The sequence below is a fragment of the Ornithodoros turicata genome, chromosome 1 (assembly GCF_037126465.1).
Source record: "Ornithodoros turicata isolate Travis chromosome 1, ASM3712646v1, whole genome shotgun sequence".
Lineage (NCBI taxonomy): Eukaryota > Metazoa > Arthropoda > Arachnida > Ixodida > Argasidae > Ornithodoros > Ornithodoros turicata.
Window position 1 is genome coordinate 170,536,064 of NC_088201.1, and position 20,730 is coordinate 170,556,793.

At 46.4% G+C, this 20,730-nt stretch overlaps 1 protein-coding gene across 2 annotated transcripts in view; it reads left to right on the forward strand.

Moving 5' to 3' along the window:
• Nucleotides 1–20,730, forward strand: part of LOC135378790 (uncharacterized) — a 175,985-nt gene that overhangs the window by 24,040 nt on the left and 131,215 nt on the right. For both annotated transcript variants that reach the window (XM_064611873.1, XM_064611874.1), the window contains one exon: nucleotides 1,429–1,632. In XM_064611873.1, coding sequence (XP_064467943.1) covers nucleotides 1,609–1,632 — 24 coding nt within the window. In that variant the 5' untranslated portion in view covers nucleotides 1,429–1,608. The remainder of the gene's footprint in view (nucleotides 1–1,428; nucleotides 1,633–20,730) is intronic.

A 20,730-nucleotide genomic window follows, 5' to 3' on the forward strand; every position in this document is an offset into this window, starting at 1 on the left:
TTTGACACATTGTTTGCGTCTGTTTATGACTGCTGTAATGGGTGCAGTTGCTTGCACATTGCAGTTGGTGTACATTCTTCAGGTTTGTTACGCCTATTGACATCATTGACATTTCACACGATCACTTACTGTTTGACATTTATGACGGGTGTTGTGGTTATTTAAAGACACAAGATATTTAGCCCCTTTTGTTGCATACGTTAGCATTTTTATGTGCAGGCTGTGGTCTCTCGTTATTTTTATGCTACAGTCGAACCTCGACATAACGAAACCCACGGGGACCACAATTTCTTTCGTTGTATCGAATTGAAGGTCACGGATCGCAACCTTTGCGAGGGTGTGCTGTACATAAGCGTCAATAACTCCCGGTACGATGCGGAAAATTTTTTTGGGAAAAATGACAACTACAAATACAGCGCCAAAGTGCACCTATTATTCTTGCGTGAAATAGCCGGTTATACGCGTCTGCATCCTGCCTAGAAGATGCGGTGTCACGCATTGTTCGTACGCCGCCATGTGAACGAAGCGTTTCCCCACACACGCGTGCGATGGCGCCTTGCGTCTCGTGCGCTTTTTACTTGGCTGTGACCGGACAGTTCAAAACCAGCACGAAAAGGAGAAGCCTCAGAAGAAAATCCCCAACCTTCCAATGACTCAGACTTCCTTTTGTAGGTACCAGATTCCTCTCGACCCTAATCGCATGTGCCATCTTTTGCCGCGGGAACAAGACCCTAAAGTTGGCTCTGGGGTCATAAACCTTATCTCGTTCGTTCGATGTATCGAGGAGGCGGCTAAAAAGTGTTTCGTTGTAGCGGGAGTTAAAATACGTTGATCTCTATGGCCCTCTGCCGGGGAATCCAAATTATTTCGCTCTATCGCGAATTTCGTTATATCGCGTTTCGTTGTAACGAGGTCTGACTGTACGTGGTGACCTGAAGCCTGAAGAAAAAAAGGAAGAAAATCATCAAAGTATGAGGTTTCGTTTGTTGGGTATAAAACTTGCATTGCAGTACATAGCTTGCACACGGACAGCCATGGGTCACTGTTTAGCGGGTGTCTTTTCCTCTTTAGTCTTTACGGACACAGCCTCTTGCTGTTTACTAAAACGTACATTTCCCACAGGAGGAGAGAAAGCTTTCGTGATGATGCCTCATGATGGAAGTTAAAGTAACTGTCAGTTTTCTTGTCTGTACAAAAGGATACCTTAGACTTTGATCAGATGTAGGCTGTCCTTCTGCTTGCAATCTGTCATTTTGCACCTTTGGGCAAAAGAGGCGTCCTGACGTGGAAAGTGAGAGACTCTGTTGTAACTACTGCCCTCTATGTATAGGCAAGGTGGAGCAGTCAGTGGTGTTACATCGAGTTCTGTTAACACACTGATTTAACATATGTTAGAAGCATGATGTTCTCATTGTTTGTGCTTTCTAGCAGTCTTCTGGTGCCAGGGCTGGGCTGCATGAGCATTTCTTCATGTGCTACATTGCTGCCTTTGGATGGCAAGGCAAGGGCCTGTCTTCAGAGCACTTTTCGATGGCTGAAATCGTTGACCTAACATCGAGCTGACCGCTACAACCAGTTGGCCTGCGGATTGTTCCAAACAGAGCCTCCATGGGGTCACTGCTACATTTTCTCGTGAGTACGAATGCAAAGTTCCCTTCACAAAGCACGTATCAAATGCATCCCACTGTCGACTGTGTAGTCAAGAGCATATGTTTCATTACTAAGAAGCTGCTGACCTGTTGAAGATCTTTGCTTGAGGTCTTCCAGGTAGGTAGGAAAGAATATTTCTAGCCAGTCCAGTTGCGGATAAGTGGGGACTGTCTCATGTGCACGCATTGTGTGCAGTTGCTCATGTTGTGTAGCAGAAACTACCTGTAGACTGTTTCCATGAATATAATTGTAGAGTCGGTGTCATGGAATAGTGTCTCAGAACAATGCCCAGCTTGAATTTGCAAGTGCTCAGTGGCAGCCGTTATTGGCGTTGGGAACAAGCTGAACGGCCCTGACGACACTCAATTTTTCTATGTTGTTTGGATATTCGTGCTTCCTACTCAGGAAATCTTGCAGGCCTTATCGACAAGTTCTTCTGGATACCGTGCAGCTTTTTCACATACTCTTTAAATGGAACTTGAAGGGACAGGCTGAATCTGTTCTGTTTATCAGGTGTTCCATTTACTGAGAGTGTGTTTTGGTGGAACTAGAGGCTTCCTCTCACTGCTGTTTAGATGTCCAAGAGCTGCGAATATTGTTACAGCACTGTATAGCAACAAATGAGCTGCGAAAAGTAGGAAGTTATTGACAAAAAATAAATGATAGTGTCCCAGTACATCTATGTTCACCCAATATTTATTGCAACATCAATTATCTAACAGGAAAAAACATGTCCAGCCTAGCTTGTGACATTTGTTTGAAATGCTTTCTCTGGATGGCCATGTGGGAAAGGTAGTGCAGAAATCCTTCAGCGCCTTCTTGTTGAACGAAAAAAGTCTACAGGGTTTACAGAGCTGCTTCCGCTTATTGCAGGTGTCTCGTCATCAGGTAGCTCCTGTGCTTCTTCTTCTTCAGTCTCCTCAGACAGTGTTTTTTTAGGACACATTGCAAACATTTGCATTGATGCTGACATATTCATCCAGGCTGAAGCACCTCTTGATGAAAGCCCTTGAACCAGTTCCTGGTTCCGAATGTCATCATCCTCGTCGACCTCATCCTCGCAGGCTAGGTTTGACATAGCTGGGGCGAACCCTGCATGCCTGAAGCAGTTTCCAATCGTTGTTGGTGATACCTGTCTCCAGGCATCATTGAGGAGGTAGATGGCACAGAGGATGTCTACCTTGTATTCCTTTTCCCGATTATACGGAGCAGCATTCTCTGCAGCAGGTTTTTGCGAAACCTTGCCTTCAGTGCTTAAATGATGCCCTGGTCCATGGGTTGAAGCAGGGCTGTTGTATTGGGGGGCAGGAACTCTACTTTGGTTGACTTTAGGCCCTCCACAACTCCATGTCCAGGGCAGTTGTCCACCAGGTAGAGGACCTTCCTTTTCATCCGCGAGAACCGCGCGTCTTCGCTGTGCATCTACTTGCTGAATATGGCCTGTGTCGTCCGTGCCTTAGTGTTGGCTCCATAGGACAAAGGTAACGTTGCGACGTCCTTCAGGCACCGTGGATGTTGTGACTTTCTGATAACCAACGGCTTTAACTGGTCTGTTCCTGTCACGTTCGCACCTACCAGAACAGCCCGTCGGTCTCTGCTCAGCTTCCCACCACTGCACTGCTAACCTTTCAAAGTGATGGTCTTTGTTGGGAGGAGCTTTAAAAAGTAGGGCAGTTTCATCTACGTTGTAGATGACATCCTGATTAAAGTGCCGTAAGACCTCCAGGAGCCTTTGCTTCCGCCAATTCTTGCATGCGGCAGCGTCGGCCACGACTCTTTCTCCAGACACAGCACGAAAATTTCTCGATGCCAAGTTGTAGTGCAAACTCTTCCGCCCTGGTGAGGGCCCCGCTCAAAGGAACATTCGCACTTTGGGCTCTTCGAATCCACAACACCAGACACTTTTAAATTTCTGCATGGTTTGCCAGTCGTAGCCTCTTCCTCTGTGGCGCAAATCTGGTGGCGTCATGCAGCTTTTGCTTGTCGTCGATGATCCGAGTGAACGTTCTTTGTGGTATGGCATATTCCGTTGCCACTGCAATCTTTGTATCTACGCCCCCACTGTCAAAGTCATTGACGATGTCTCAAACTTCTTCGACAGTGACAAAGCATTGTCAGCACGTTCAGGTGTCTCGATCACGAATGGCAGCGAACCCTTCAATACTATATGCATTCAGGTCGGAACCGGAAGCTGATAATGCGTGTGGCGATTGTGCTGGAATGGTTGGAGAACACTCAGAAAGCTGTCAAGTTTTAAGTTCTATTTATCCAAAGTCCCACCAATTTTTATTCTGGTTAACGGGAGAATTCTTACGTTGCATCAATAGGAAAACAACCAACTCAAACACTTTTGTTCCATTTAAGCGGCAATTCAATTTAGCCGATTTCCGTTTATCGAGGTTCCACTACTTTGATGTCACCTCACCGTCTTTCCCAAAATCGCATCCAAGAAATTGGGAGGCCACATTTTTCAAAACATGACAATAGTGAGAGCTGAGAAACAGAGACCTGCTTTGGTCATACGGCTGAGGAATTCCTGGGGATAATTTGCCTTTACAGATGATTTTCGTTGCACTAATGCTAACATTGCGGTCGTCCATCACAATGGGAATCACGCTGTACCCCGTAGCTTGAACCTTTGCCAGTGTGAAAGGTACCAGGTGAGATGGCTGATTTCCTGTGAGTCACTTCGTGAAATAGTAAGCAGCAGGAATCTGGAAAGAAACTTAAGTTCATTCAACACAAAACACAGCAATGAGTTTGCCAGTGTCCTTCAGCAGTGCATGATCTGTCGTTAGGGATGCAAACTTGTTGCGTTCAGGAGAGTCTGCATGTGGGAAACATGGAAGTTACACATTCGCATCAACAAAAACAAAGCGAGCATGCCGGAGGTATATACATGGAATTGCTACTGATGCGAAGCCAGTTTCTGTCCTCAAGACTATTGTGAATGCATATTCTACGTCATGCCCATTGTGTACTATATCAGCAACATGGTTGGTGATACCTGAGTGCAAAAATGAGAACAAATGCCACTAGTGAGTGCTGCTGCATACAGTCCCATCATCACATACATTCAGATAAACTGCTCTACTTCAGCTGCAGTTATGTTCAATCACTTGCCTGTTGTGTGAGTGCTGTATTGGTTCGTTTCTCTTACTACCACGTCTATCATCTCATTGGTGACAGCCAGCCTGAAGTACGTCAGTGGAGACGCCACTGATGAGGGCCTTGCAAATGCCTCTGTAAATGGTGGTAAGCTGCAGTCTAGCAGCTGCTTCCTCCAATGCCCTCTGTCTGTGGACCCTGAAGTACAAGCACCATCACCACACCTGCCTTCATCGTCGTCATCTGATTCGTCAGAGTCCAAAAGCTGTTCTGCGTTGCCGTCCGTGACGACAGCCTGCACATTGGGAACGTACTCTTCTTCGTCATCACTGAGGTCACTTATGCCGCCGCTCCGGGAACCGTTGTCTACGAGTTCAAGGATGTCACGATAACGAGAACCTAAAAAAAACAAACACAAAAAATACGATGAGGCGACTCCTAATACGGCCAGCAAAATTCGTAGCACAGGTGCTACATGGGAAGAAACGCACGTGTAACCCCCATTGTAACACACGTGATACGGTAAAGGCACATTGCGAAAGGAAGGACAAGCAACAGGTTGAGATGGGCATTCTTGGACAAGAATGTGGGTAAATACCCTTACACTCAAGTTATTAAAGTATTGATGTACACTTACCATTTGTTTTCGAACTGCGGCCATAAAATGTACGAGGAGGGAGACCCGCACATCCGCCGTTGGACGCCGCCATGTTTAAAACGTTCCGCAGCACCACTAGCGGCAGTGCGCGAACCACGGAAACGACTGATTTGTTCCTCGTCGTATCACGAATGCATCTATGGGGTTTTCTTTATTCAAAAATAAGACAACGCGGGAGGTTTAAATCTGGAACAGCATGCATCACGCATGATACATGGGGCATTAGAGGGTGTCAGTAGTGCCCCTGCCATATGATTTATGTCTGCAATACACCATCCTCCCTCTCTTCTCGTTTTTTTTCACTGAGCTTCTTGCTACCAGTTTCGTTCCATTTCCCCATATGTACTTAAAACTGCTCGATTCTATTTCTTTAGCTATTTTTTTTTAACTGGCCGCGTTACGGCTGCTAAATGCCAGCTCATAGGAAGCACCAATGTTTTTATCACCTGTACCTTTGCTGTCAATGGTAGGTGGGTCCCGCTATTTTCCTTTATTCGTTCTTTCATTTTTATAATCCTTCCCAACCAGTTTCCTTCTACCACTCTTGTTTGGTTCAAGAATATCCCCAATATTTTCATGTTGTCAACCACCTTCATATCCTGTGCGTTTTTGTTTTCCATTCCTTCCAGCTACATAAGATTACTTTTTTTCTATATTTCATTTGGCACCACTTTTTTTACCATATTCATCAAATACCTTAATAGACGCTTTCACCGAATTTTCATCTGGGACAATAATAGTGACATCGTCCGCAAATGCAAACGCTAAATTTTTATTTTCTCCTCTTGGTATCGGAAAAGGTGGAATTCCTGGCCTATTTGTCAGCCCTGTAACCAGTTCATCGAACGCGATGACAAACGTTCCCTGGAATCTGCGCCGGAATGTAAAGCAGGCTTCACCTAATGCACTAAGGCATTGGGTGAAGCCTGCCCTTACCCTGCCCATAGGCGCCATGTATTTGGAACACGTTTTTAGATGCGTATACGAAGAGGGGAGTCAAGTCCTGTAGATCACATAAACAAAATACAGAAGCCGACACTGAAGATTTTTGTTTAAGTTTAATTTGTACAAGCTTTCGCGTGGAGGTCCACGCTTCCTCAGGTACAAAATGAAGTGGTGACACACATAAGTATATATAGTATAGACATATACACGACTAAACACACTGCTGTACAAAGAAAGGGAAGAGGAAAGAAGATATGGTGCCACATGTCTGTGTACAATGAATAGCTGGGCAGACGGATAGGTGACCTCTAACCGTTTAAGAACAGTAAAAGGTGTTGTTATGAACAAAAAGGCTCGCCAACCCAGTTTCGCGGAAGGGGGGTCAGGAGTATGGGAAACGAGTGGCCCAGAATGGACAAAAGGGAAGGTTACGGATTATCTAACGGAGTACCAGACGATGACTGAAAGTGGGGACTCAAGAATTGTGCACAAATAAATATAGATATATAGCTACTACATTTACATAAGCGGATATAACGAGCCAGGACTAAGATTCAGACCATTTGGTGTGAGACACTTGAATTGCGAAATTAAGTAGGACTCTCTATTCTTACGTTTAATGTTGGTGCGGAACCCAGATTCTAGCAACATAATTTTCAGATCAGTTTCAAAATCGTGATTAGGTTGATTGAAGTGAATGGCGACAGGAGTTTGGCGGGCATTTAGGATATCAAATTTGTGGCCATAAAATCTTTTTCTCATTGTGTTGGAGGTTTCACCGATGTATTGTGAATTGCACTTGCAGCAGAATATCAAGTAACAAATATTGGGTGAATTACAGTGGAGTGAATGACGAATTTTCAAACAGAAGTCACCCAAAGTGCTACGGGCAATGGTGGACGGCGCGATAAATTTACAGGTCTGGCACCGTGTACTACCACAGGGATAACAACCCGGCGAGAGCTTCATCATGCATGATGACGTGAGGATGTCGCGCAAATTTTTTGATCTACGGAATGCTACTAATGGGGGAGTGGGAAAAATTTCCTTTAATTGCTCGTCAGCATGTAATATATTGAGGTGGCGTCTAAGAATGGAATTGGTATTGACAAGTGATTTATGATATGTGGTGGATAAAACTACATTACTTAAGTCCTCTTTGCGTTTCGGGGTGAATAAGGACGCCCTGGATAGGCTAGATGATTTGGCAAACGAGTCATGGATGAGTTCAAATGGGTAAGTTCTTTTTTCGAAATCAGGTACCATTTGCTGAGCATGTTTTACAAAATCAGTCTGATCTGAGCAGATTCGTTTCAGGCGCAAGAACTGACCATATGGAATACTCCTTTTCTGGTGATTGGGATGATAGCTTTCATAGTGGAGATATTGGCGCTTGTCCGTTGGTTTCTTGTATAGTTCAGTGGTCAGCCTACCAGATTTACATGACACTGTCACATCAAGGAAGTTGATGGATGACCTTGAATAGTTACAGGTAAATTTAATGTTGCTATGCAGAGAATTGAAGTGATCAAAAAATGGCTGCAGTGATGCCTCATCACCAGACCAGAGGACAAAAATGTCGTCGATGAACCTGAGATATATAAGTGGCTTAAGGGGGAAAGAATTGAGGGCTGAGTTTTCAAAACGACCCATGAATAAATTGGCATAATTAGGTGAGACCCGGGAGCCCATGGCAGCGCCATGAATTTGGACGAAGTGTTGATCGTTGAATACGAAATTATTACAGCTAAGAAATAGTTCTAAAAGGGGGATGATAGCGGGCATGGGAAGAATATCGGAAGGGTGAGAATTAAGGAAGTGTTCAACAGCAGAGAGACCTTCGTCATTGGGAATGTTAGTGTATAGCGAAACGACATCCATTGTTGCCAACAAAATGTCAGCATGGTTACTGAAATGGTCATGGACAGCATTAATTTTGGAAAGGAAATCGTTTGTGTCTTTGACAAAGGATGGGAGAAGGGGTGGGATGTGTTTGATGCAGTGGTCAGCAACTAAGGATAATTTCTCTGTCGGTGTGTTTATTCCTGAAATAATGGGTCTCCCAGGGTTATTGGGTTTATGAACTTTGATCAAAAGATAAAAATTACCTGGTGTGACGTTCTTAGGACGCAAGAATTTGGAAATATGGGACGGGATAAGTTTACTAGTGACGAGTTCATCAATTTTCTTATTAATAAGAAGACAAAAGGAAGGGGTTGGATCCTGATCGATAGCTCTGTAGAATGAGCGGTCACTCAACTGCCTGTCCGCTTCCGCGATATAGTCGGATGTATTGAGAACCACTATACCGCCACCCTTGTCCGCTGGTCTGATAATAATGTCATTGCGGGCTTTAAGATTTCGTAGCGCTACTTTCTCACAATTAGACAAGTTATCAGTGTGTACAATAGATTTCGAATAATTTGTCTTGATATCCTTGTGAACGGCCTTGATGTAATTATCAATAAGGGGGCTTGTTCTAGAGGAGTCCGGCGTCCAGCTAGAGGGGTTTCGGAAGGGCGCAGCATCTGAGCTAGGTTTATCGTGAAAGAAGGTTTTGAGGTGCATTCTCCTACCCAAGTTGTGCAGATCGTGCAGAATTTCAAATTCATCAATATTACGCTCCGTAGGTACAAAACTGAGACCTTTTGAGAGAACACCAAGTTCAGTCTGGTCGAGGGTCACATCAGAAAGATTAAAGACGGTGTTATGGCCAGCCTTCGTGGAAGATGGTTCAGAATTTATCACGTCACAAATGCCATGCGCTAAAATGGGAGATAGAATAAGATTATCACGTTTCGATTTTTTGGTTTTGATTTCGTGAATTTTCTTCAGCTTATTGGCAGTGAATTCAGAGAGATTAAGAACTTCATGATGAGAGAGTTGGTTCGCAAGCTGTTTGAGCTGGTTATCAATATCTTTCAAGACGTAAGAACTTTCCTGTCTGAGAATTTTAACTAGTTGGAGCGACGCGTTATTGAGAGCGGTAGCCCACTTCGTAGAGCTCAAGGGGGAATGGAACTTAAAAGACGGCGTGATGGACAATGATAAACCTTTGGGAGTTATACGTTGAGATATACAATCTGTATAAAAACTAAAATTAGACAGGAATCTAACTTTCCTAGCCAAAAGTTTACGCGCTTTCAAGAAGGGCACTGAATGACGTTCATTGTTCTGTACAAGTCATTGTGTCCGGCCGGACCTGCGTTGTGTAGACTGCCTACGTGTTGTCATAGGGAAGCGACGGCCAACTCTCCTCTGTGCCCCGGCTGGAGGAGAAGAGCGTACTTGAGCAGACGCACCACGCGAAGTAGAAAGAGTCCTTGGTGAAGAACCCACGTTCACACAGTCAGACACCCCTGGAGTAGCATCGGGGTGAAGTGGGGATCGCAGGTGGACTACGGCACTATGGTTAACACACTCCGCAGGAGAGAAGCTGATTACGTTGTCAGCGGCTGGAGAAGAGGCCGGGGGACTGTTGAAGGGTGAAGCTGGAGCTTGTGGAGAAGAGATCTTGGGCACAAGGGTTGTAGGAACCAACGCAGGATGGGAAGCAGAAGGGGTTGGTTGGTCGTTGCACGGGTTAAGTGGGGCAAGAACGTCGGCATAGCGCGCAGTCGTGGCGTCTGTTGTAGAAGTGGATGGTCTCTGATCGACGGGGAAGGGGGGGGGGAATCTTCCAGACGCAGCTCAAAGGAGGAAGACGTCACAGCTGGGGGTGGGAGGTCTTGCAAGATGTGGGTGAGGATGCAGTTACGGTAGTGGGAAGCCAAACACCTTGCGCCCCGAAGGTTCAAGTGGTGGCCGTCCAGAGCCAGGAAATTCCAAGATGACTGGTCCATCCGCAAGTGCTGGATGCTTCCCACTCCGGAGTTTAGCAAGGATAAGTACCAGAAATGGTGGTTGAGGAGACTGATGTTGCGGTTCACATTCCGTAGGAACTGGCTCTGGTCACGGGTTGTGTAGAAGGATGGTAATCTAGGTGGAACACTGGAGAATACAACCAGCGTTTGCGGTCGTGAAGATCGGATGTGCGACAATAGGCAATCAATTCTCTCAATGGTCGTAGCGATAGGTTCTGTGGCCACGTCGATAGAGCAAATTTGCAATATAATCGCCGAAAAGTCATCAGGGAGATCATCCATCACTTTCAGGAAATCAAAAATTCTTCCGCCACTCACCGACTTGATGTAGATGTTGGTTGTACTCAAAAACTGTGGCACCAATTTGATAAGAGAGTTGCCGATTATGGCAATGCGTGATGAAATCTCACGTTTTTAGAAATAAGTTCGTTTCTATCCAAGTAATTGACATGCACTCGAGGAATTGCTGAATACGCTATAAAATAAACATTTTCACCAAATTAGAACAGTATGTGAACAGTTCGCTTGGTTCCATGGGGGGGGGGGGGGGCTACTGAAATACGTGTATCTCTATGGAGAAATGCGGGAACCAACAGATATTTCTACACAAACATACAAATACAACAGCTCTACAAAAAACTTTGCAGGTTTGTAATTGAATGCCTCCAGCATAAGAATCCCAGAGTGCATTTCGATAAGTGAAATTGTTTGGGAGATATAAGACTCCAAAGTTGGCCTAGGTGACGAAAATTTGGCCGCGAAACGCCCCGGCGCAGGCAGCGAAATATTTCTATGTACAAACGTGACACTTTCCGCCATGTTACCTGATTACCTGTTTTATTAGTGTCCCAGAAATAATAACAAATTAATAAATTAAATAGCTTACGGGCCACACCAGGATAGAAATACCGCAGTGAGCGATGACGGCCAGCCCACGCGGAAATTCAGTGAAGCGCGCGCCTACGCATGGAACCTACAGATTTTAATGCAGAAACGAGAACTTCTTACGATCACACCTCTGTACTTGTAGTATTACAATCTCAGGATGCATTTTCTTTAGTGAAATAGTCTGCGAGAGTATAAGACCCTACAGTTGCCGAGATAACGAAAATATTTCCAAAGGCAGCGTCGCATGCGGAACGAAACTATTCATATAAACACGAAACTTTCCACCGTGTTATGTTGGTACCCCTTGATGATCCTCCTTGCCCGCAAACAGTTTGTCAGTTTCCTTGGGACTAGCACAACATTAAAGTGGCGTAGCGTCTAAACTAAAGTGCGTGCAAGATACCAGACGCAACAAACGGGCAACCGTACTTCTGCGAATCGCCATTGGCACTCATTTATTAAATCAGTTGTCACTCATGTTACTCATGTTACTCATGTTACTCATGGAAACGATCAATAAATAACACATCGTGATACAACACACGATTCTGTACAACATTAAATGACACGTTACACAATGCGGGCTTCGTAAAATACACATTATTCGGTATGATGAAATACAGAACATACAATGGACGCATTCTGCTTACGTCTGTACAAAACATAAGTATACAGAAAAATATACAAACGAAATGTTGGAGTACATACGTGTCACTTCATGAAATAGTATGCAACTATTATCATCAAAAGAGGATCGCTGTCTCTGTACACATATATCCTCCTGAGACCTGAGAAGGGATTAAATAATTCATCTGCCTGAAAAGTTAATTTCTGAGGCCCTCATGGCCAACTGAAATCAATCCCAAACTTTCAAAACTGGTGTATGATTAGTTTCTGTGGAATGGCATGTACATTTTAATGCACAGTGGGACTCAATACACACAAATGTTGAGAAATTGGAGTGAGCTATGGAATTTATTTTTCAGTGCTGGAAAACATGCTTTTATTTACTATTCAGTGTGAAACTGCTTGTAACAGTTTCTGTTTGCTGTAATGCATAGGAACACATCCGACACCTTGGTGAGAATGACTTGCTGACAAGCTCCGGCATGTGCTTTGCGTACGAGTGCCTTTGTGGAACTGGAGGCAAAGGAGTAACCTTCATTTTGAGCATTTTTGCTGGAGGCTCGTCGCAAGTTTCTGTGTCACCATGGTCCACGGCAAGCAGATGATGTCCAAGGGCCATTTTGAATTCGAGAAAACCAAGGATGTTCTTCTTTGACCTGACAAGCAGCACTGAATCCTCTTTGTATTGCAGCCATGAGTTCACAGCTGCCAAATCAAGAAGAAAAATCATTGCTCGGACAGTCCACTTCTTGGTCCGCTGTGTTGTCGAATACAATCTCAGCATCCGGTCGCATAAGTCTACGCCACCCATGTTCCTGTTGTATTCGTCAACAATAGCAGGGCGTGGGACATCTAGGTACTTTTTCTCTTTCTTGGACCACCTTCAGCAGCTCCCAATAGGTTCCTCACCAATGTGGGTAGACCAAAGAGGTGCTTGAAGTGCTGTTGACAATTTGGCAGCTAGAGCTCCTGCCCCTCTTGCTGAGAGACTTGTCATCTTCCATTTTGGTGCCTTTTGGTAGCCTGTTTTTCATTATTGTCCCAGCTGCTCGCAAGTTTTTCTTAGCTAATTCTTCCAGAAGGAGAATCGTTGTAAAACACCGGTACAAAAATACTGCTGTTCCGGGCGGGAGAGTTGCTGTCAAGTGCAAAATGACGTTTGCTCCAATTCCCAGTTCCTGGTTTCTCCCACCACACAGGGTTGACTTGCCCTGGTAGATTTCATAGTCAAGCACGAGTCCACTAGGACTAGCCAGAACGAAGTTTTTCAAGCCGGTTGGATGGGGCTTCCCAGGAACATACTGCTTGAGGGTCGTGACGCCAGTAAAGGGAATCATCTGCTCATCAATGCTCACCATTGGTGGCCTCGGAAGTTTGTGACACGCCTCTCTGATGCTGTTAATGACTGGCTTGATTTTCCACAAGCGATCGCTTTTCTTGACGTCATCTGGAACGTCCAAGTCGTTAACCACTTTCAGGTTGCTTCGCAGGGTAAAAAAACGGTCCCTTGACATCACGTCGGCTATAACTGGAACTCGGGTTCCCTGTGCCCAGTACAAGCGCATCTTGGGGTATCCTAGGCAGCTCATAAGAAATGTAGCACCAATGAAGTTCTTTATTTCTGCGGCTGATGCGCTCAGGAGTTTCCCGGTCCTCAGATGGTATGCAACATTTGTTGAGTCCTGGAACTTGTCGTATACATCTTCGGCTATGTACTGGGAAAAGTAGTCTATTGGCCGCCAATGTTCTCGAAGTTCAGGACTGGTGTCTGGGGGACATGGCATGTTGCAAATAGAAGAGTGAAAAGATGATGTTCATTTCCACACCGTTGGCCGTTTTCTGCTGTAACTTTGTTGTGGCTCCTCATCATCGTTGGAAGAGTCTGTGAAGGAACGGAAGAAAAGCTACATAACATTCATTTCATAAAAATTTTAGAAGACAAATTCGAGAGACCTCACTTTCACCTACCTTCATCAGCATCTTCCACTTGAGCTGCCGTACCCCCAGATACAACAAGTGACCGGTCATTCACTTCATCGTCAGACAAATCAAGGTCCGAAGAACCTTGCTTTGCTATAGCCTCAAGAATGCGTTCGGCAGTCTCCTCTCGGCACTCCAGTGCGGATGCGATGTATTGTGGCTGCTTTCTGCCTTGGAAGGTCTTTGGTGGGGCACTGGGTTCAATCAGAGGAGGTGGCGCCAACAGTAGCTTGTTGGATGCTTCCTATGTATCTGGATACTGCAATGCGTGTGGCGTTGGGGTCGAAGGGGGCTTGTATGGAGGGGGGAAGCTTGTGCGCTTCTGTGGCCAATTAGTCGACTTGCTCATTGCCTGGGATTACGACATGTGATGGTAGCCACTGAAGACTGATTTTGAAAGAGTGCTCTTCTAGTGTCTGTATAACATCCCGAATTTTCCAGGACAGGACGTCGTCAGGTTTAGGGTGTTGAAGGCGGGCAAGAGCTGCTTGAGAATCAGAGAGGATTACCACTGCTTGTGGTTGTACTATTGCTAGTCCTCTTACTGCCTGGAGGAGGGCGGTCTGTTCTGCTGTAGTCGAGGAGACTTGCTCTTGGATGCGACCCTTCCACAAGATGTCCAGTGCTGGCATGCGGTAGGCTGCAGTGCTGGAGCCAGATGTTTGGTTGACAGATCCGTCAGTGAATACTTTGAGCTGCAGGTGATATGCTTCCTCGATGAAGTCTTGTGCAATCAACTGGGCGACCAGAGGTGATATGTTGTTTTTCTTTCGGATATGGGGAATGAATGTTCTAACTTGGATGTTAGAAGCTAGCCATGGTTCCCTGGGACGAGTAGCTGGAAAGAGGGAGGTGGCCAAATTCCTGAAGGTATGGAGGAGGTTGCCGAAACGGGAGGATTGGTGGGATTGTATTCGTCTGATTATTTCCTTTCCAGCTGGCGTTTTCTTCAGCCTGTGAAACTGAAGAAGGACTTGTTGGGTAGAGGCAAGACGTAATGAAGTACATTTTGCTTCTGCTAACGTTTTGACGTTGCTGGCGGCCTGTGGAAGCCCCAAGGCGGTTTTGATGCTTCCACGGTTGATGATCTCCAATTTCTCAATGCCTGTTTTGCAGGGGAGGGTGAATGGCAAGCCGTAGATGATTCTTGCGATGGTAAGGGCCTGGAGCACCAAGAGCAGGGAGTGAGGAGAATATCCCCATGTGGTTCCACAGAGTCTCTTTTGTGCATTGCGGCAGGGAGTCGCTGTAGCCTCGATGGCAGTCAAGTATGGCCTCCAGGATAAGCGTTCGTCAATTATGAGGCCGAGAACTTTGACCCTGGGGATGAGTTCTCCGTCTATGTTCAAAGTGACGGGGTCTTTCCTTCTTTTCTTGTTGATTATCATGTAGGTTGACTTCTCTGCGGAAAGGCCTACTTTGTCCAGGTAGTCTTTGATGGCCGTGAGGGCTTTCTGGATGCTTCTGCTCATTTGAGCAACATTAGTCCCTGTTGTCCATATGGTGAGGTCATCAGCATAGACGCTAAGGTGTACAGGAAGAGAGAAACTGGGGATGGCAAAAGCGATACCAGCCATTACTATGTTGAAGATGACAGGGCTAAGAATGCTGCCCTGAGGCAGCCCTACTGGCGAGGGTCTTGTACTGCTTAGGGTAGTTCCCAGGCGGACTTGCATCGTTCTTCCTTGAAGGAAGCCGAGAATGAAGCGGATTGCTCGCCCAGTAATCCTGACGTGTTGCAACCTGTTGACAACGACTTGAGGTGTGACGTTGTCAAAGGCCTTTTTGATTTCAAGAAAGGCTGCAAGGAGGGCTTGTCGGGTCTTCCTGGCGTTGTCGGCTGCAGAAGATAATTCGAGAAGGGTGTCCAAGGTGCAGAGATTCTTGCGGAAGCCAGTCATTGTGGATGGTAGAATGAAGCGGGTGTCCAGGTGCCATTGCAGCCTGGCGACGACCATTCGTTCCATTACTTTTGCAATGCAAGACGTCAACGAGACTGGTCGATAGGAGCCGGGTTGAAGAGGAGGTTTTCCTTGTTTCGGATGGAAACTACTATGGAATGTTTCCAGTGTTGTACCCGCTACCCGAAAAAGGTAGCGCAATACCGATACGCGCTACCTGAGCAAAAAGTAACGAAATCCCGATATCGTTACACGTACCTAAAAGTAGCGGAATACCGCTACCGTTACCCGTAAAAAGTAACGCGATACTTCATGTGCTACTTTTTAGGAAAGAAACAAACAGTATCGTTGATGACGTACTTCAAACGTCTTAAAATAATTAAATGAAACAATATCTCAAAATAATAAATCGATTCCAATGGAGGTTACACGTAGGTTGCCTGAAGGCTAAAATTTTGAAAACCATTTTTTTACAGATTTACTAAAGCCTACTCGGTATCCTGCATATCTTTTTCTCTTCCTCTGAAGCAAATAAAGCACAAAGCAAGTCTACCGATAAAAGGATCAGCAGCTTTGTCACAAAAAGAACTCAGATTTCCCGGAACGAGAAGTTAGTAAACATACCATGGTGTGCTTTTTCAAATTGGACGTTGACTTCCTTGACGCACAGATAAGGCTTTCCCACAGAGGCGCATAGTAGACATCTGAACGCTGCGCTACTGTTTTGTGCTGTAGGAGGCCATGGTCCCTCCATTGCAGCGGACAAGAAATGGCAACTCTCAAGCACCTGAGCGTACGTGGTGCAATGTCATGTGGAATGTCATGACTCATAGCTAGCGAGGACGGCTCCAGAATGGAGTGACGTCAGTTTGCAGACAACTCAGAGGTTGTGAAGAGGTTGATTTCCTGTAGCTTTGTTCTGAGGCCTCTGCAGTTCCATTGCATAATTGCAGGAGGGGGAGGTGGCGGGGGGCTCAGTGGGGACCTGTTGGGGGTGTGTAGCAGACTGATGGGGTTCTTTGTGGTGCTTGGTTGAAGCAGGCGTTGTGGCGGTCTTTCCTGGGTGTGAGGGGGCTGGTGGATCACCTTGTTGACGACCCTGGACGATGCCACTGTAGGAGGCGAAGGCTTCTTCATGAGTAGCGCGTGGGGAGGAGAGAGCCTTTTGTTGCTTCTGGTCTTCCGGTTTGCTTTGTGTGCCAGCGTTGTTTGCTGGTGGGTTCGAGTGCTGAGCGCCCGTAGAGGAGGTCGCGGGAGTGCTCTTTTTTCGTTTTTGTAGGAGCTTCCTAGCCTTGCTTGTGGGACTTTCCTTCTTGAAGCTGAGACGATGAGCAGCCGTTTCGAGCTGCTTCACAGGGCATTGTTTATGTAGGGCTGAGTGAGGGTTCCCACAGTTCGCACAATTAAGCTGGGGGTTAGTATCACGGTCACCAACATCATGGTCGCCCGCACAGGTGAGGCACTTCCTAGGACGCGCACATGTAGCACCAATGTGGCCGAACCTACCACACTTGTAACACTGTAACGGGCGAGGTCGGAAGGGGTGAACAGGGAATTTTGTTGAACCAATATGCACAAACTTAGGCGCAGGGCTGACAGCAAAGACCAACTTCACAGTATCACTGTCACCAAGGCGCTTTACACTTGTGACGGAGACACGCGAGCGAAGACGCTGGGCTAGCACAGAACCGGTGACAGTCTTGTCAGAGACACTGATAACACCAACAGCTGCCTGCTTAGAGGCCGGGAGATAAGCACTGACTGGAGTGGAGCACAGTCGGGAGAGCCCCATGAGCTTGTGGACACCACCCGCACTTTTCACATAGACGGCAACGATGTTTTTTGCCTTGTTGATGCGGATTTCCGAGAGTTCGTTGGGAGCCTCTGAGGCGATGAAATCCTCAAGCTTGAGGAGTTGGAGACTAGACACACTGTGTTGCTTACCCGTTGGGCGGAAAAGAAGGGTCAGACCAACATTGCGAGGCCGGGGAGGCGCCGACATCACGATGTCACCGCTGGAGGCACTAGAACGCCGTTGAGCCTGACAGCGACGCTTTCTTTCCCGGGAGGAGAGCACAAAACCGTCCTCGTCGTCCGCCGAGGACCTGTCAGTGAAGTTTGTGGTTTGGCTGTCCTCCGTTGCTGCCGAAGAGGCGTCCGAGTTGGCGTCTATATCCGATGCGTCCCTGTCTTCCGACTGGACCGTTTCCGGAGGAAGATCCCTGTTTTGTGCATCGAGGATTATCCGTGCTTGAGAGAGTTGAGCCAGCTTGCGGGGAAGAACCGCTTGAATGTCTGCCATCCTGGCAGAAACCAATCCGATGAGCTCGGACAGAGCGAGGGGAGAAACCCTGATAAGGGCTGGTGTGACGCTTCGGAGAAGCGCGGGCCGCGGGAGCGAGGAGACAGTGCGTCCGCTCTGGACGGGATCTGGAGAGCAAATGAAGCACCGCCGCTACGGAGAGAGCAAAGAGACATCCGCTCGCTTCGGAGGACAGCGAAGGAATCTTCTCGGCAGGCAGCACAGAACACGAAGCACACCAGGAAGTCTGTACTGGCCTAGCAAATGCTTTGCAGTCGAAGGAAGCAAAACTCGCGTTCCTCGTAGGTTCAGTGAAGTCCAGAAATATACTGGCTCCCTAATAGTAAACTGTTTATCACTTCCCCAATGTCAATCTGCGCAGCAGACTTCTCGGCAGAGGAAACTGGTCAGCTTGGCGGAAGAAACCAAGCCAAAAGTCATGCCAAGCCGGAGCGCGGGCAGACCACAAATGTGTCGTCGACACAGGGTTTGCGGGCCACAAGACGAGATGTCAGTGAAACTAAAAATTCACTTTTTCGGAAAACCGCGAGGAGTTTGGGATAACTATTTTGCATACATGAACACATCGTGTGAGTACCATTCCATTCTGTAACATTCGAAAATCGGCGTAGCTGACCTTTAAAAGAACGTCCGCTAGATGTACGCTAGGGACTGTGGACATTTGTGTCTATCATGTACATCCAACAGACGTTTGGTGTTGTTGGGGGACTACTTGCGCAATACCTCTGAGCAAAAGTTTCAATTGGAATGAAAAATGTGTTTCAACATACTAATAATGTTTACTAGAGGATAGAGAGGTATCAAGCGAGCTGGTGGTATAGATCCATAACTTAAAATTCCGAGACTAGGGGACCTAGGGGACCTTTTTTGAGACCTTGTCTGTGTTTGTCGGTTTTTTGTCCCCTAGTCTCGGGTTTTTAAGTTATGGATATGTTCACTAGTTTGCTACAAGTCCACAAATGTGAAGTCACACTTTCACAGGATTATTTGTGGCCCTTGTGCTTCCAACACAATGAAGGTGGCTCCTCTTTACACGACAAGTAGGTGATGTCCAGCCACTGTCTGTTATAGCACAGGCGGTCATCGACGTAATCATGGAGAACTCCCCAACCATCATGGCGGAATCTCGTAGGAGCGAGCCAGTTGGAGCGCTTTCACTTTTATGATCTCTGTCGAAACCGGAAGTTGACCTAGTCGTAATTCCTTGACGTAATCTGCAAGAGCGTCTTCCAGCTGGGGGGAACCGACTTGTCTTGGCCCATTAAAGCCTTTGCTCGTAGATTTGCAGTTGAAAATCCTGTCCTTTTGTTTCCTCCACTCACGGACGCATGTTTCCGGAACATTGAAGAGACGTGAAGCTGCTCAATTTCCATCCTCTTCTGCTGACGGGATTACCTTTCGCTTGAAAGAAGCTTGATAATGACTGCGTTGCTGTGGCATCATGGAGCATGCGGTCACTAGTTGTCACACCCACAAGTCCGAAAGCACGTGTAACAGATATGCAGATATCCGATATCAGCAAATGCATGATCATGTGACCAGGTCGTTGTGCCGATGACTATGGGCCAGCCGCCCTTCACCGAGTACTCGTTAGCATTTGAGTTAGCTGCCAGTTCTTGGCACCCGATTGTAATGCGCACCTGGTTTTGAGCACCAATTTTCCCGAAAAAAAGAGCGCGCTAGAATCGAGCAAATACGGTACACTCAATACAAGCATTGTAACTAAACAGTGCCTAGCAGTCATGCTTGGCAACAAGAGAGAAAATATGTTCTACAACAGTACTCATATAACATACTAATGCCACAGAATCACTATATTATGCTGCTGCTTTTCCTCAAACAGTTGAAATGCAGCTGAAATACATCGATCGTTTTGTGAGAACACTGCGAAGCGAGAAATATGACCAAAATAATTAGCACTACGTGTGCTACGTACATGAACGTACCACAGAATTTGGAAACACACATCTTATAGCCTTAGTTGCTCATGCGCCAAAAAAACCCCAATCATCATCATCATCATCATCATCAACACACATTCTGAAACAGGCAGGTACCACATTTGGGATGCTATTATTGTCTTAAAGATCATTACAACTCGTACAATGGTACGCACTACTGCAACTAAACGGCAGTTGGCGGTAATGTAACTACACTCAGTGATAGATGTGCACCGGAAACTCCCGAGATGCACATACAAATACGTGCTAAACATGCAGCAAGAACCATGTAACATCTGTTCCTATTCCCTGTCAGGGGAATGCCATTGCCATTTTAGAATATAGAGCCGTTTGGTTGTTGTTGGAAACTCTGCACATCTTAGAGGGCAAGACTTTCTCCTTCTGTTTTTTCTCCGGCCCGATCTCACGCCTTATCAGACAATTGTGATAGTGAGCTTCGAAGGCCCGAAACGCCGAGCTCTGCGCACAACCCGTACGCTTACTGGCAGCGTCCCAAGAAAGAAAGATCCCAAGCTGACATGTGGTCCTGCATGACCTTGCAAGGTCATGAGCCCCATTCTTTCTCCGAGAAAGAAGGAGATTACAGATAAGAAAGGGGAGATATGGGGAAGATTACGGAAACAATCGCCGCGTGTTCTAGAAGCCCACAGGCTTTTTTTTCCCCCGCGTTCGCAAGGACCGGTTTCGTAAGAATAGAACAACGAAAATGGTACGCGATAAGCGACACAGGCGTCAAGAAATGCTACGTGTAAAGCGGTCATGAAATGCATTGACTTCAATGGGTGTTTGGTTGGGGAACCCGAATGACTACTTCTAAACCGGAACT